Below are 16,036 nucleotides of genomic sequence, written 5' to 3' on the forward strand. Positions count from 1 at the left end.
TTTGGTCTGATACAAAGTTTGAGGAACTATGGCCAAGTCAACTTCCCTGGTTCTCAGTTTCCTTATCTGTTAAAAGATTAATTATCAAGGAAAGTCTCACCCAACTTTGTATTTGTGACCCTACTTTTTTTTTTCTCTTTTCTTCAAAAATAATTAGGCATAGTATTTATTAACCCTTCCTTTTTCACCAACATGGTCGAGTTAGAAGGCACTTCAGAGAATATCTCATTCAATATCACTTTTTTTAAATAAATGGTCATTTTCTAGACCCAATGGAAGCCAGTGATTTGAGCCCTTTTGCAACACAGGAGAACACATGAAACAGAGTATAGTAAGAATGATCAAACAAAAAAAACACCCTCTCTCACTCCTTCCCCTCTCCCAAAACTCAGGAGACTTGGGTTCCAAACTTAGCTTTGTAACCAATATTGCACGGTGAATGTTTAACAACCATCTCTCAATATTTTTTTTAATTGCCTCAGGACATACTTTTTAATTTAATCTTCATTATTAGCATTTTTTAAAATGTAGACAAACAACAAAACAGCAATGCCTAAATCAAGCCTTGGTTTACTGATTTCTGAGGTAAATCCTAATTACTAAAATTTTTACAATTGACTCCAGTTAAATTAACAGTTGATTCCAGTTGACTCTGACCCACTCCTGATAGTAACTCTTGGCCCAAGTTTCCTTACCTGAAAAATGATCACCAAGTTATAAAATTCTGTGACTATCAAAAGTCATCTTAAATTGCACTAAGACTTTCGGAACACTTTGTGTTTCAGGGCTAGATAAATAAAGTCATTTAAGATCTCATGTAAGTGTTGATAAACTTTTTCTTTCTATAAAAATATGTCAAATCATTCATTCATTCATTCAAATGGCTAAGACTGTTCCTAATTTGAGTCAAAAGCAAATTAGCTGAGTGGATGTTTGAAATATTGAAAACATCTTTTAATTCCTTTTGAGTCTATACAAAGTTTGATAAATACAGAAATAGTCATGATACACTGTATGACTTATTGCCTGCAAGCTCTTGCTGTTACACAAAGAAAGAGAGGTTTGATGTGTTGATGACAGCTCCCCTATCTCACACCCTGAATCCCTTAAACTTGCTAAGATGAATGTACAGAATGCAAGGCCGTGAAGTAATCTAATCTGTGGGTGTTTTTAGCAGTCCTTTTAATCCACTAAAGAAAGCTGTATACCACTTGAGAGCACTAAGAACCTGGGTTAACATTTAATACATATCACAACATGGCAAATTAACTACATAACAGGAAACTTACATGTAAAGTATAAATCTGAAAGCACACCATATTTTAACAAGGGCACTGATAATTGGCACAGTGATGAATGACTTCTGGTCACAATTTGAGGTACCTATTGTTTGTTTTATGCACAAGACACACTTCAAAGGATGTAGAGAAATAAATGTCAAATTCAAGAAATGAAAGGTACATATCTTAGTCACAAATGAGAGCAAAACTCAGCTGTGTGTCAAGCTGGATAGGAAGGGGATAACACTACCCTCCCAAAATCCTTGGCATTTTTTCCTTTTAACCCTGCTTCTATAGTCATATTTTTTACTAAACAGTGAATGAAATACGATTATTTATATGTGGTCAAGACCCTAACTTTAATTACTAGGACAAGTTACAAAATTAATAATGTTAAATCACTCCTAGAGAATCTACTTGCTCTCATCCTTCTTCTTCCTCATCGCTGTCTTTCATGGTAATGCCCTGAAGTCCTCCTCCATCAGAAACAGAGGCTGTGGCCTCCTCCACAGTTAAGCGACTGTGAAGAGCTTCATAGGTTTTGCTGTTTAGAGTTCCCTCCAACACACCTTGTAACCTGAAGTCTCTGTATGTTTTCTAGAAGAAAAGGACATTTTTTGTTAGTCATAGTACATTCTCATCTCAACATTCTTAATTTCACTTCTCAATTCATTGCTATAAACTCATCAATATGACATTTCTTAATGTCTCCAATATATGGCCATATTCTCTAATAGTGTCGAATACAAAAGACTCTTAAATTCCTCTATAGGCATTTTTGGCTCCCTACTTGATGGGATGTTTGCTTTATCCTGCCAAGGTCTAGGCCTTCTTATCAGTTCTTCAAGTGTCTTCATCTTGTCCCCAAATACACTCTTCCCTTCTCACAATTTCCAGTGCTTCTTTACTTCTTGTTTCCCTCAATTAAAATGTAAGCTCTCTAAGGGTAGGGGCTTTTTTGCTTGTTTATATTTTTATCCCCAGTACTTACGTTTAGCCTAATGACACCTAAGAAGTTCTTTCTCTTCTTCCTTCCTTCCTTTCTTCCTTCCCTCTCTTTTTCCTTCCTTCCTGACTTCCTTCCTTCCCTTCTTCCTCCCCTCATTCCCTCCCTCCCTGCCTTCCCTTCCTTCCCTTTTCCCTTTTTTCTCCCTTTCCTCCTTCCTTCCCTCCTTCCTTCTTTCTCTTCCTCTTTTCCTTCCTTCCTTCTCTCCCTCCCTTCTTTCTCCCTTTCCTTTCTTCCTTCCTTCTCTCCTTTCTTCCCTCCCTCCCTCTTTTCTTCCTTCCTTTCCTTCCTCCCTTCCTTCTTTTCCTCCCTCCCTCTCTCTTTCCTTCCTTCCTTCCTTCCTTCCTTCCTTCCTTCCTTCCTTCCTTCCTTCCTTCCTTCCTTCTTTCCTTCCTTCCTCTTTCCTTTTTACTTCGTTCCTTCCTCTTTCCCTCCATCCTCCTTCCTTTTCACTAGATTGTAATTTAAGCAGTTTTTATTAAGGTCTTGTGTAACACATCTTTCTTGGCATGTTACTGTTCCTAGAAAGTAATGTGCCTATATAAAAATATACACACATACATACATATAAATGCTACTATGAAACATTACACATAGAGAGATGCAAAAAAATTATCACTATAAAGATAGAGTTTTATTTCAGACAAACTCAGAAAACTGTAGCACTTGAAAATAAAGGGTAATTATATTCAAGTTTCATATAATGCTATTCTACAATATCCCTTTCCTCTCTCTAACTAGAATGTAAACTCATTGAGGACAAGGACTGTTTTTTATCTTGCCTTGGTATTTCCCTAGCAAAGTGCCTTGCAGCTAGTGGATATTTAAAATGTGCTTTTTGAATTGGAAATTGCTTTTCAAATAATAATTGGTTAATTATGCAGTAGTCAAGCCAACAATTCAACAGACATTTATTAAGTGCTTAATAGTATCAGTATAGGAGCATAGATTTAGGGCAGAAAAGGACCTTGAAAATCTTGTAGTTCAGCTTTTTCAACTTTTAAAAAGATGAGTAAACTAAAGACAAGAGAAATGAAGTGCTTTGTCCAGGTTCACACACACATAGTAGATGACATATACAAAGCACTAGTCATAAAGATGGTAGTAATCATACTTGATTGAATTTTTAATCTATATGATATATTGTGTTTTTACAACACTTTACATAGACCTCTCTATATTTTCCCCCTCTCCCAAGGAGCTATCGCGTATAATAGGAGAAGGACGAGGAGAAGGAGAAGGAAGAGATAATTTTGTAAAGCCAATTTATCCATTGGAAGATCCTGATGTTATATGCAAGATTCCAAACCTTTTGACCCCCACCTCTTCGTTTAAGTAAGGGAAGGTGTCTTATTAGGCTCCTTCCTTTTCCCCTAATAGGGATATTTCCATTTTAATGGTGAAAAGTTAATTGCAATTCATGACATACATTAGGTTTAGGGGCATGGAGGGCTAGTCATAATAGTTAACTTTACATAATATTTCAGAATCCTAGAATCATATCATTCAATTCCAAGTGACAGAGTATATGTATATAAATATTTTTGAATACTTTAGTGAATACTACATCCTTTCCATTCCTTTTCGTATTTCATGAGAAATAGGAGGGACAGTCACAGGTTTTCCTGTTATATACATGGATTCTTCCTCCTTGTGGTTTTATTTGCATTTGTGTTCCTCTTAAATATGACTTTAAAAAACACATATTTTACAGTGTTCTGTATGTTGTCAAGTAGAACAGATATTGTAGGGCTGGTTTCTATGGTGATTCCTTTAAAAAAATCTAGAGTTTACATGCACTTAAAATGCATGTCACCTACACACCTTCCCTTTTGTTTACATTTCAGTTTAATTTTCCTAATGTTGATTTTCCAAGGTTTAAATTAGGCCTATCTACAATAGCAGTATTTGGAGTTGGAGAAAATAATCCATTTATATTTCAGAAAATTTCAGAGTGAGTAAATGAAGTAATGAAGGGATAACAACAAAAAAAAATTTCCAATATAAATTTCTTTGACACTTTAAAAAATAATTATCTTCAATTCTGATCAGAACTCCTAACAACTGAGTTTCCTGTAAACCTGCTAAGAGTAACAACAATGAACTCCAGTTCAGAAACATTTGGAGTTCTAACCATAAGAAAAAAAGTAAAAACTAAATAAGAGGGTAAGATGGGATTGAGATATTCTATAATCAACTGTCATGTAAATAACTTTGAGGAACAATTGATTTTTTAGAAATGGTTTCATCAATAAGGACTGAAGAGATTATGGGATAGTGAATAAGAACAACACTCTACAAGATTCAGGGAAATATGATTCAAATTTTGCCTTCCACACTAGCTATAGATGTTGGCAAATCACTTCACCTCTGAGAACCTCCTTTTCATCTTTAGAATGAAGGGGGCTAGATTCAATGACCTCTAGCAAGAGAGTGTTGGAGCCAGCTTTAACCAGTTCCTGATCTTCATGACCATTTTTGCCCCAGAAATTGGCAAATACTACAAATTAATGCTTGATTTATTTTTTGGTTGTTTAGACTTAAGAAACTGATGCAGAAAATGTTAATAATGAAGATTAAACTGAAAAGTTTGTTTTGGGTTCATATCTGCTCTTCCTCTTCTTCACTTCCCAAAGTCAGTTGCTGAAAATTTACCAACATTGCTCTACACCTAAAATCCCAATAAATTCTAAAATCTTCCTCAATTCGTGAGAATAGCCAAGGGAAGACATCCTGCATGTGGATGGGAAGATGGGGAGTCACTGCAGAGCATCCTACCCTTGTCAGTTCTGCATATGCTTCCTTCTTTATATGCTGGATGCTAGAAGGAAACACTTTCAATCATACCCCTATGAAACTATGGATTAAACAGTAGAGGATGCTTGAACATGGATATTATTGTTATACAACTTCATGGGAAAAATGGATAGAATGCCAGATTTAAAGGATGGACTCAGATTTTGCCACCAAACTTAGAAGCTATGTGACAGTGGATAAATCATTTCACTTCTGAGAAATGTTTTTTTCATCTGCAATATGGGCCTAAGTAAAACTGTTATTACCTACTTGACAGTGTTTATTGTGAGGCTCAAGTGAGATGATGTATGCAATTGAAAACTTTAAGACCCAATATATAAAGTATTATGATAATGTAAGGGTTTTAGATGTCATGGGTTTTGTCCACTATGTTTTTTTTTTTTTTTAAATATATAACTAATTTTCTCTAGAAACACTTCCAATCAGGTAACATCAAATCTTAAGTTTCTGTTTCAGTTGTCTAAGGAAAATGATTTTCATTTAAGTTTTAATGAACATTAATTAATGCATATTAATCTTTTTACGTAGGCACTTATGTAATATAAAATAAATAGGCATTGCTTTCAAATGTGTATCTTAATTTAAGTTTACATTAATGTCCTACTTTTTTTAGAGGCTTTTGTTATTCTTTGCATAAACACATTTGCTCAAAATGAAATTCAGCAGCTTAACTTATTTAGAGGCTCTAGAATAGTTTTGTAGATAATTCAAAATCCAAACTACTCAGCTTTCAATTCTTCAAGTTTCAAGGAAAAACTGTTCCCCAGAAATATAGATACTTGATAAAAATGAGATCCAGTAATACAAGTCACTTCAGAAATAGAGCTTGCTTTGTCTTTTTATTGTAGAATTGTTTAGTGAATAGAAAGATAGCTTTTGGAAGATGGAAGTACAAGCCAAGTCTTGTCTCTGACACATCTTAGCTGTGTGACAATGGACAAGTTTTGGTGTCCCTGAATCTCTTTAATTATAAATTATAGAGGAATTGCCAATCTATACAAATGAAGGGACTTTCTTACCCCAAATGAAATCATAAATCTGGAAAATGTTTTTAAACTTACCATGAAGTATTAGGTCAAACTTAATTTTGGCATGTCCTTGACCTATAATCCAATTACAATTTATATGGTTGGCTTATAAATTTCTAGTATTTCAAAAAAAATTTTAAGTGCTTAGTTAGGAAGGTAAGTTGAAGAGCTGGTATTCATCCATTTCTTTATTTAAGCATCTCTTAAGAGTTCATTTTGAACCTGTAAACATACTCTATGGCTGACATGGAGGTTTGTTCATCTCTCAATATAAATGATATAGATTTTAAGTCACAAGTGCTTGCTAGAGGGCCCTCTCTTCCTTCTCTGGACTCCTTCCTTCCCTCAACTGAATCCAAATCTCCCACTGACAACAGGGAGATAAAGTATCTTCTGCATTAGATTTTTATGATGTTGCCCTTAAAGTGAACTTTAATCTCTCACTCACTTTGATCATTAGCAAATTAAATTCCACAAATAACTTAATAGACATTTATTCCCATGTAAATCCTGTTAGGGTCTGCTTTTAAAGCATGAGCCATATTCACAGTAAATAAATCAGTTAGCTTGTAAGTATCTATACTAGCACAAAGGAGAATCATATAAGTTGAAATGGCTTAGATAAGTTTTATATGATCACAGATATTTAAGTAGATCTGATCCATTATATCCAGGAAGATGGCTATATAAGCAAAATATTCCATTATTTCTGGCTTTCTTATCACTCGCTGACTGAACAAATGAAGAAATGGATGAATGAAAAGCATTTATTAAGCATTTACTATATGCCATGTATGCCAGAAGAGTTTATTTATTAAGCCATCACTTCTAGGTATGAATGCTAATTTGTTAATATTTACTATATGCTGGATACTATCTTAAGCAAATATATATATATAAGACAATTCCTCATCTCAAGAAACTTACATTTCATGGGGGAGAAAACACACAAAAAAGAACTAGAAAACATGGCATCATTGGTTGTAAATGTCTAGAAAGTGACATGGAAACCATGTTTTGGCAAGATAAGTTGAAAGGCTACTTAATCAGAGTCTAGGAGGATTTTGAGGACAAAAATCCAAGGTTTCAGTGTAAGAGGGATGAAGACAATGGGAATTCTGATCAGCATGCAGAAATCTCAGGAGCAAAATAAAAACTATAAAATTGGGATACGACTTAGTCCTTATGAACAGGGACTATCTTCTACTTTCTTTTGTGTCTCTAGCACTTGGCACGGCTTCTGCACATAGTAGGTGTTTCATAGATATTTCCTAACAGACCAACATGCTCTTCTCTACAGATGAAGAGCAAATTTCAGTTGGTTTAATGGAATATTATGACATTTGAGAGTCATTGTGGGTTTTGTAAAATCTAGGCTATTTAAAAAGTTTTCCAAATTCTTTGGAAAGTGATTGTTTTATGAAAAACAATATAGGTAGCTATGTTTTGGGGAAACTTTAATGACAGTTTAAAAAACCTAAAATGTTTATGTATTACACAGCAAAATCAAAATACGACTGATAAATACACAGACTCATTAAAGGCTGTTTAATGTTCGTGGCAAAGAAAAATTAATGAATCAAGAATCCACTTGTATTTTAAATATGAATCACAATCATTTATTTGTTAGTTTAAGAAAGAGCCTTTAGCACTTGAATATGTTGGTTGATCTTGAGTCCCTACTTTGAAAAAAAAACCATAAATTCAAATATGCTTATGAAATTTTAACAAATGTCCATTTATTTGTAGCTATCTATAATAATTTTAACAAAATGAGAAAAAGAAAATCTTAAACCAAGAAAATATTGTTTTATTTGGATCATAGAAATAGAATACTCTAATTAGGAAATTTTCCAAATCATTCATTTCTCTTGAGTAGACCTGAAATTTTAGTTTTAAGTAGAATTTGGTTTTTAGCTATAAATATATATGTACATATCAAAACATATGTAAATATATATATATATATATAGAAATGTAGGTATGCATGTTATCACACACATATATATGTTTGCATATATTATAGCTAAAGTCCAGAATTTGCTAAAACTTTTTTATTAAATGATATTCAAGATACAATTCAAAATAATATGATGAACATAATGATCCCCATTATCAATTAAGTAATATTAAGATTAGACTAATCATTGATAAGTTAATTGAATGCAAATTTCTGACTCCCTTAAACATGCTTTAGATTATAGGAACATGGAAACCCCTTAATTTTTCAGATGAGAAAATTGAAGCATGAGAGGTCAAGTAACTGGTTCAAAGTGAACTTGTATACTCTGACTCTCAATCCTGTTCTTTTTCTGTTGTGTCACATCAAGTCTCAATAGTAAATAAATATAATTCAATACTTAAAGATTAAATAGTGCTGATTTTGAGGACTGCTGGCTAAAGTTATATTAATCGTGATTTGGAATACAGTTCTAAGACATTAAAAAGCTAAGATTTTATTAAAATAATATTCCTCTACCATTAAAAAAATTGCAGAATTGCAAGTCACATTTGCAAAACCAAGAAGAACATAATGTAGATACTGAGTCTTAATGTAGGGGGGGAAATCATTAGGATACCTAAGATTTTTTGTTAATTAAAAAGATACTAGTTGGTAATATATACTAATTGTGAATTCAACATATCAGAAATGCTAAAATTAAATTATATAAAATGAGTAGATCCAAACCTACCAATTTTTCTGGTTACTCATAATACTGACATTTGCAAACATATGCTTCTATGAGTAGACCAATATTCTACCTCTAGAATAGTCTATTTTGGGGTCTCTACATTGTCATTGAGGCAAGATTCAAGTTTTACGGCTAAGATTTGTGGCATAAAGCAGTTTATTACAGTTAGTTTATAGAGACCAAAATAGTGATGAATGATCTTGCATCAATATCAGCTGACATGATCCTTAATACAGCTTTTTTAAAAATACAGTCAAAATTTGCTCTAAAATTTCTAGCAGCATTTAGCCAGGGACAGACTACAACTAGAATAAAGATCCTTGCACCTTTCCTAAAAGAGGAATGACTTTCTAGTTTCAAGCTGAATTTTCAGTTATACCTTTGAATTTTAGCTCATGGACTTCAAGATAAGATTGCGTAGACTAGGAGGAGCATATTACTTGATCATAAGTTTTCTTCACTGTATGAAAATTGAGTTTTTCTAAAGTTTGATTTTGGAAAAAAAAACTATACATTATCAATATCTTCCTTCCTGAAGGATAAAAGATCAACTTCATTCAGCTTGGGTCCTGTGGTTAGAACATACTGAAATGATTTATTCATTAACTAAGTCACTCAAGTTCTTTGCTACAGCTATTATCTTAAAATGATGTATTTTGATATTTTTTCTAGCCATATTAATTAGGTCACATACAGGAGAATGGAGTTGCCCAGAAGTCAACAAACTGTGACAGTGTATTATCTTATTTTCATATAGGATCAACAAAAATTTAATCCAAAAGAGGCAACCTTGATGAAAGAATGCATGAGAAAATTCCCATTTTGTCATATTTCTAAATTTAAGAAAATCAAGATAGGACATAATTGTACAAACTATGGTAGCACAAGTGTTTTTCTGGTTATGTATGTCAAGTGAGATAAATTTGTGATGAATTAGAAAAATAAGGGGAAATGAGTAGATTATTCTATTTTATGGCATGCTTATGTGGATCAGTTTATTATTTTTTCTGTGAATCAATGCATTAGTGAATTAATGATTTTCTCCCCTCTAAGTTTTAGCATTTACTTATTCATGGCTGCATAAAAAAAGACTAAACTTGAAGTAATGAGTTCAAGTCCTGCCTTAGACACTTAATTGGCTATGTGACAACAGTCAAATTTCTCTCAGTGTCCCCATGTCTCTCTCTAGGACCATAAGTTACTAAGGTGTTGCCTATTTGCATCTGGTGGTGGTGGGAGTTTATCTGTTGAGGTTTCCTTGTATTTATAAAGCCAAAGGTCCATACTTCCCTCCTAAATGCCTGCTGAAATTTCATCTTTTGTGTCAAAAAGCAATAGGTCATCACATTAAAAACCATTTTGTTTACCTTCACTATTTTGATGAGAGTCTTCAATTGGTAGATGTGAAGTTGAAGGTCTAATCTATCCGCCAACCACACAGAAATGACTTTCATGGAGCTGCTGTACCATTGCTGGAAAGAAGGATGGGGGGCAGGGCAAAGGGAAGGGGGGAAAGAAAAAACACACACATACATATATACGTACACACAGCAAAACAAAACAAAACAAAAAAACACAAAAAAACCACCTCTGCAGTATTCATTTAACAGATTTAGTAATGAGGGGTAATGAAACACTCTGAAATGACCACAGATCAGCACTTGAAGTCAATAATGCTATAATTTCCTGTTAAGAGAATTGCATGTTTTGCTAGGAAATCTGCTAACTTGACCTAGACTGTGCTTTACATGAATTAACACTAGTCTTTCAGCTGCAGAATATTCACAGGGAAACAGAGCTTTGCACTTTGCAGCCCAGTAGCCTGCTTTGTAAGCTGTAAGTAACAATGGGCTCTAAATACATGTTTATAGCAATGAATAGCCTGCTGAGACAGCAGGGGGAAAAACAGCTAAATTATTTTCAAAGAGAAATTTTGCATCAATTCAGGGTTTTCATGAAATATTGTAGAGTTCTAGGAAAAAAAATCAAATGGTAGATGTCACATGGCACGGAGTCAAATAACTTCTGATGCCTATCTTTTATTTTATTTTGGAATCATAGCAAAAAAAAAGCACCCCCAAAAAACATCTTTCTCCCCACAATCAAAATCTTCATTAAGACCTATTACTGTGGTTAGATTCAACGTCAATCCTTCAGATCAAACTAACAATGAATAAACCTTTACTGGGATCTGAGGAATCATGTCATGGCAATATTCCTTCTGAAATAAATGACTCAATGGTTGTGCGCTGCTCATACAGCAAGAGGAAAAGGTTTGCTGCATTTTGGAATCGATTTAGTTTTGGGAGAGTTCATGTCCTTGCTCTGTTTATTGCAGGTTTTTCCACAGGAGAAGGACTGAAATCCTTATATTAGGTAACTTCCTGCTTCTTTATAATGTCCACATTTGTGTAAATAAGGGAATTTCTGGGTCCGTATATGCCAAAAAGATAGTCCAGAAGTTAAAATGTGTATGTTAAGTGAGTTCAGTTTATAGCTATTCTGTTTGGATTTAGGCAACTTAAAGAGTAATGCTGTTTGTGAAGAAAATATGCTACAAGGAGAAATCAAATTCTGGACAGCATAAAGTACCTTATACAAGGATTTAAGGAATCTTGTGTGTGCATATGTATACATGTGTAAATCTACATATATATACATATGCTATAATCATGTATACTTAATTTGTTGGTACATATGTATATATGCAAATATGAACACCAAAATATAAAGAGAACAATTAAAAACTTTTTATAGGAATAACTTTTTTGGGGGGAGGGAAGATATTTAATAAAATCAAATTTGATAAAATCGAGTTCTGGAGTTGATCTCAACCAGGAAATGGATTTTCTTAGCGTTTTAACTTGTGTTTATTAAAAAGTTGCTTTTACATTTTTAAAAATCTAACTAGAATAAAAGGTGTTTTAATTATAAGTTTCTGAAAACAAATTGGCTTCACATGTCATTACTCTTCTTTTAAATGAGTGTATAGAACACACAAAATATGGAGTAAACCAATTAAAATATGGAACAACTGATTTACAAAACACTATAATGTCAAGTTGATAACAAATGAAATACTATGCAATTGAAAACATATCATTTGTTTTCTTTCGCCTATTATGCACAGTTTATTTATGCTTTTTTTCATGTGATTGTAGTTTTAATTTTGTGGATTTAAAAACATTAGGAACAACAGGTTTTAAGAAACTAGATGTTCAAATTGTTAATAATATTCAATATATTTAATGAAGTTTTCAATTGAATTTATTTCTGATTATTTGTACTAACACTGTATGCCTGAAGGTTCCTTAGAAAAAGGGACCCTGTTTCAGTTTCTTTCATACTTACTTTTACCTTTGCTAGTTCTCATTATTCCATAATCAACATTCTGATTTCTACTTTAAGATAAAAATATGCATGTCAATTGTATTAATAATAAAATATACTATATGAAGAAAAGTGTTAAGGATTTTATATATATATGCCATGATCTGGGAAAACAGGAAAAAGGATTTAAACATTATATTCATTCCTTGGGTGAAAAATAGCCTACGCCTCTGAAAAGTAGGAACACTTCATAGTACAAATTCTGGTATAAAGGGTTAGTTAAGACCGCCTGCTACATCTGCCCATTTCTGTACATATCAGTGCTAAACAATTTTGAAGACCTACCTGAGAAAATCAAATCATGCTTCAATATAGTGCCATAAATATTCTCTCCTTAAAAGCCTTACCCAGTTTAAACTTAATTTAACTTTATTCCTCTGAGGGAAAATGTGATAATTACTATGGAGAGACAATCAAAAGTACATTTAATATAAAATAGAAATTAGTAATACTTGTTAGATCTGATGAGTAAAATATAAAGTCTGCAGTGGAAAGCATTTTCAAGGGGAAATATTATCTATAGATTCTCTACACTACCAGAAATAATACATCAGAATTGTAACTGAGTAAAGACACCGAGGTGATTAATATCAGTATTACCACATATTATAGAGAGTGGCTATAAGCAATGAACCACAGCCACTGAAATGGGAAAAATGGAAAATTCATGTACTGAAATGTAAAGGTTAGAATCCTAAAGAACTTGAGTGAAGACCAGCAAAGAGTCCTGGGTTCTGCTCTGGAAAAGCAGCAGATGGGCACAGAATCCCTATAGCCATTATGGATACAGACTTAGAAAATTCATTCTCACAATTGTGATTGCTTCTTGCAAACAAAAACAAAAGGGAAAAAAAAACAGAAGCAAGGGGTTTTCTATCTCTGGCATAATAATTGGTGTTGAAAATCCCAGGTCAGAAGCCCCCTTTGGGTCCAGGAGTGCAGTAGGTCCCACTTTTGATCATAAGGACAAGAAAAACAGAATCAAGTAGACTGCCCTCACCCCCCAAAACGCCTTGCAGTAGGGCCAATTTGCAAAAACGTTCAAACATCCAGAAAACATCCTTTCATTCTGAAGAAGTTATTATAATAAAACATTTGCTGGCTGACTATTCACTTTTTCCTTCAGGGGATGGCAATGAAGGAGCATAGCAGTTCTCACTGAAGTCAATGGCATGACATTATTGCTTTATTCTTTGCTGCGGTCCACACAGGAATAAAGCAGTAAGTGTATATTATATATTTTTTCCACATCAATACACGACAGCAGCTAACCACTTTAACAGAAAAAAAATATGTATTTTTTTTTTTTTATTCATGCTTTATCCAGCTCCTGTAAGGGCATGCATTACTCACTTCATTTTCCTGAGATATCTCTTTTAAAGCAAAAATAAAAGAAAAGGAAAGGCTAGGGTTGACTCTGTGAGACCCCTGTATTTATTCACACTTATTGTGCATGACTGTAGACTGGTAAATCATATTAGCAGCCCGTCTCCCCATCAAGCCGCTACTTGCTTTCCAGCCCTGGGAAGGTTCAACAAATCAACAGGAGCACGGAAAACAGAACATCAGTCTAATCTAGTGTTTAAGGTGAAGTTTTCAAACCCAATCTAAGGAGATCTTTAGAGCAAGCAACAAGCTGAAGGGCCCAGAAGGTGGTATTGACAATGAAAGAGTGTTGAAATATCGAGGAGCGCAGCGCTCGTGCATTTTTAATAACTCGAGGGTCAACAAGGACACAACTCCCTCCGTGCTAGTAGTTGCCACTGACTATGGAAATTGCCACACTAGGGCTATAAACGCTTTCAGTTCATCAGCTTTCTTAAACAGTTCATCAGCTTTCTTAAACACCCTAAACCCCCTCGGCGGACCTTTAGTCTTGAATTAACAAACCAAAGCAATGAAAGGGGGTGTAGTCTGAATGGCTGGCATTGATCCCCGACTGTGTCCGCGCGGCTACAGGCACAGAAAAACTCTCCCCATTGTCAATAGGAATTGACAAACCTCCTCTCCTAAATAGTACAGCTGAGCCAGGCTGGATGCACGCAGCTGTAAAGGGCTCCACTCTCAGGGTCCAGAAGCGCTAACAATAGAACAAGCATGAGCTCTTTGTCAGCCCCAGACTCTGCAATTTTCTAACAAGGATTAAAGTTGTTTCTCGGCAGTGCTGGTGAAAAGAGATTTAGCAACATACCGTGCTTTCTTCATGCAAGTTAAAGAGAAGTAGTTAAGGAATTCCATTATTCGCCTGGCCATCGGGAACACAAAACAAATATATTAAATATTCCCGATTCCTTTTCCGGGCTAATTTCTAACATTTTTGAGAAGGCTTCAATTAAATAGAACCCTTATCTTCGGAAAACATGCACTTCAGGCTTATTTGGGAAATTTTCTTTCTTTGCTCTGCTTTTCTTTTTTTTTTTTTTTTTTTTTTTGAAAGGTGCAGCTGTTTGCCACCTGGAATGAGGACTCAATATATACTAATGTACAAAGCCTTAGACCTTCTGGGGCTGATATTCCTAAATCTGAATCACAAGACCCCATATGGCTTATATATGTTGACTGTTGTTAGTAAATGGGTTCTGTCAGAAGGTTGTTTCTGATGATGATGATAAAATAAAAATAGCAGCTTTGCTGGGGCACAAATCTGTGATATATTTTCTGCTTAAGTCTTTAGCTTTTTATTGATTAGGAATTGGTATGACCAAGGCTATTCTTTTCATCTGCTCCAGCTATGCTTGTCTCAATAGGTGAATAACAGAAAATACGTTTTCCAGAACTTTGAAAGAACTGAAGGGCTAAATTTCCACATTGTGTATGGTAACACATTTCTGCAATTATTCCGTCAGATGCAGGTTGTTTCTTGAGACTCACTGAATTGAGATAAAAGAATAACACCTGGAAAATGTCAATAGGCCTTTTGATTTCCAATGTATGTTTTAAAGGAAAGGACATGGTTGATTATTATTATTGTTATGAAACACAAAGTTTTGATGAGAGAGTACGTGCCATTCAATTTTTTGAGACACCCTAAAAATTTAAGTTTTTTTTTTATAAAATGTTAGGACTCATGTAATGATTCATTTTTAAGAACAATTTTATTATTTTTTTTTTAGCATCACTGCCATCAAGTATAACTAAAGTTACAGCTTCTGCCTCCTCAGATTTCTGAGACCTGAAATGAAATCTCTGAGAAGCCTTATAACACTCTTTTTACTAACTCTACATTTGACTTCATGAATGTGATATTTTTTTTCCCTATTGAAGACATCTCCCTGAAATTAAAACTTGATTTCAAGGAACAAAGTAAAACTAACAACAGCAGTAGTAAGGAAACAGACACAAGGAAGTGCTTAATTCAATCCACAAAAGTCTCAAACTGCAGGAAGCATTCAACTCAACCTCTTATAGGGTGAGATTATTTAATGAGGGCCCAGTTCTTGGAGTAAACTCAGGTTTTCTCTTCCTGGGAGGTTACATAGAACATGCACAGATATTCCTTGCCTGGTTCCAATCCAAAGTATGCAACTTGAATACAAAAAAAAGTCTTTCAATTTGCTCTACAGCCAGAAAAATTCATGATTCAGGAGGTACTGAGCTGAAACTGAGTGCCCAGCTCTCTCAGTCTCTCTTCCTCCCTGGTAGTGAGTGAGGCAAAGAAATGTTGTGAGCTGCCAAATTGGAGAAAGGATGGCTCCTCTATGTCCCCCTAGGCTACTATGTGTCTATGAGCATATGGCACCTCTGTTTCTTTCATTTTATTCTTTCCTTATCTTGAGTAATTAAGTATTCTGAAAGGGGAGCTCTCAAGGTAATTTAATGATT

General features: G+C 34.2%; 1 protein-coding gene across 12 annotated transcripts in view; it reads right to left on the minus strand.

Annotated features, from left to right (window-relative positions):
* Positions 1 to 932: 932 nt before the first annotated feature.
* Positions 933 to 16,036, minus strand: part of CADPS2 (calcium dependent secretion activator 2) — a 678,697-nt gene continuing 663,593 nt past the window's right edge. For all 12 annotated transcript variants that reach the window (XM_031938931.1, XM_031938932.1, XM_031938929.1 and 9 more), the window contains 2 exons: positions 10,192 to 10,296; positions 933 to 1,877 (listed from right to left, as the gene is read on the minus strand). In XM_031938931.1, coding sequence (XP_031794791.1) covers positions 1,704 to 1,877; positions 10,192 to 10,296 — 279 coding nt within the window. In that variant the 3' untranslated portion in view covers positions 933 to 1,703. The remainder of the gene's footprint in view (positions 1,878 to 10,191; positions 10,297 to 16,036) is intronic.

Source organism: Sarcophilus harrisii, chromosome 5 (assembly GCF_902635505.1).
Source record: "Sarcophilus harrisii chromosome 5, mSarHar1.11, whole genome shotgun sequence".
Classification (NCBI taxonomy): domain Eukaryota; kingdom Metazoa; phylum Chordata; class Mammalia; order Dasyuromorphia; family Dasyuridae; genus Sarcophilus; species Sarcophilus harrisii.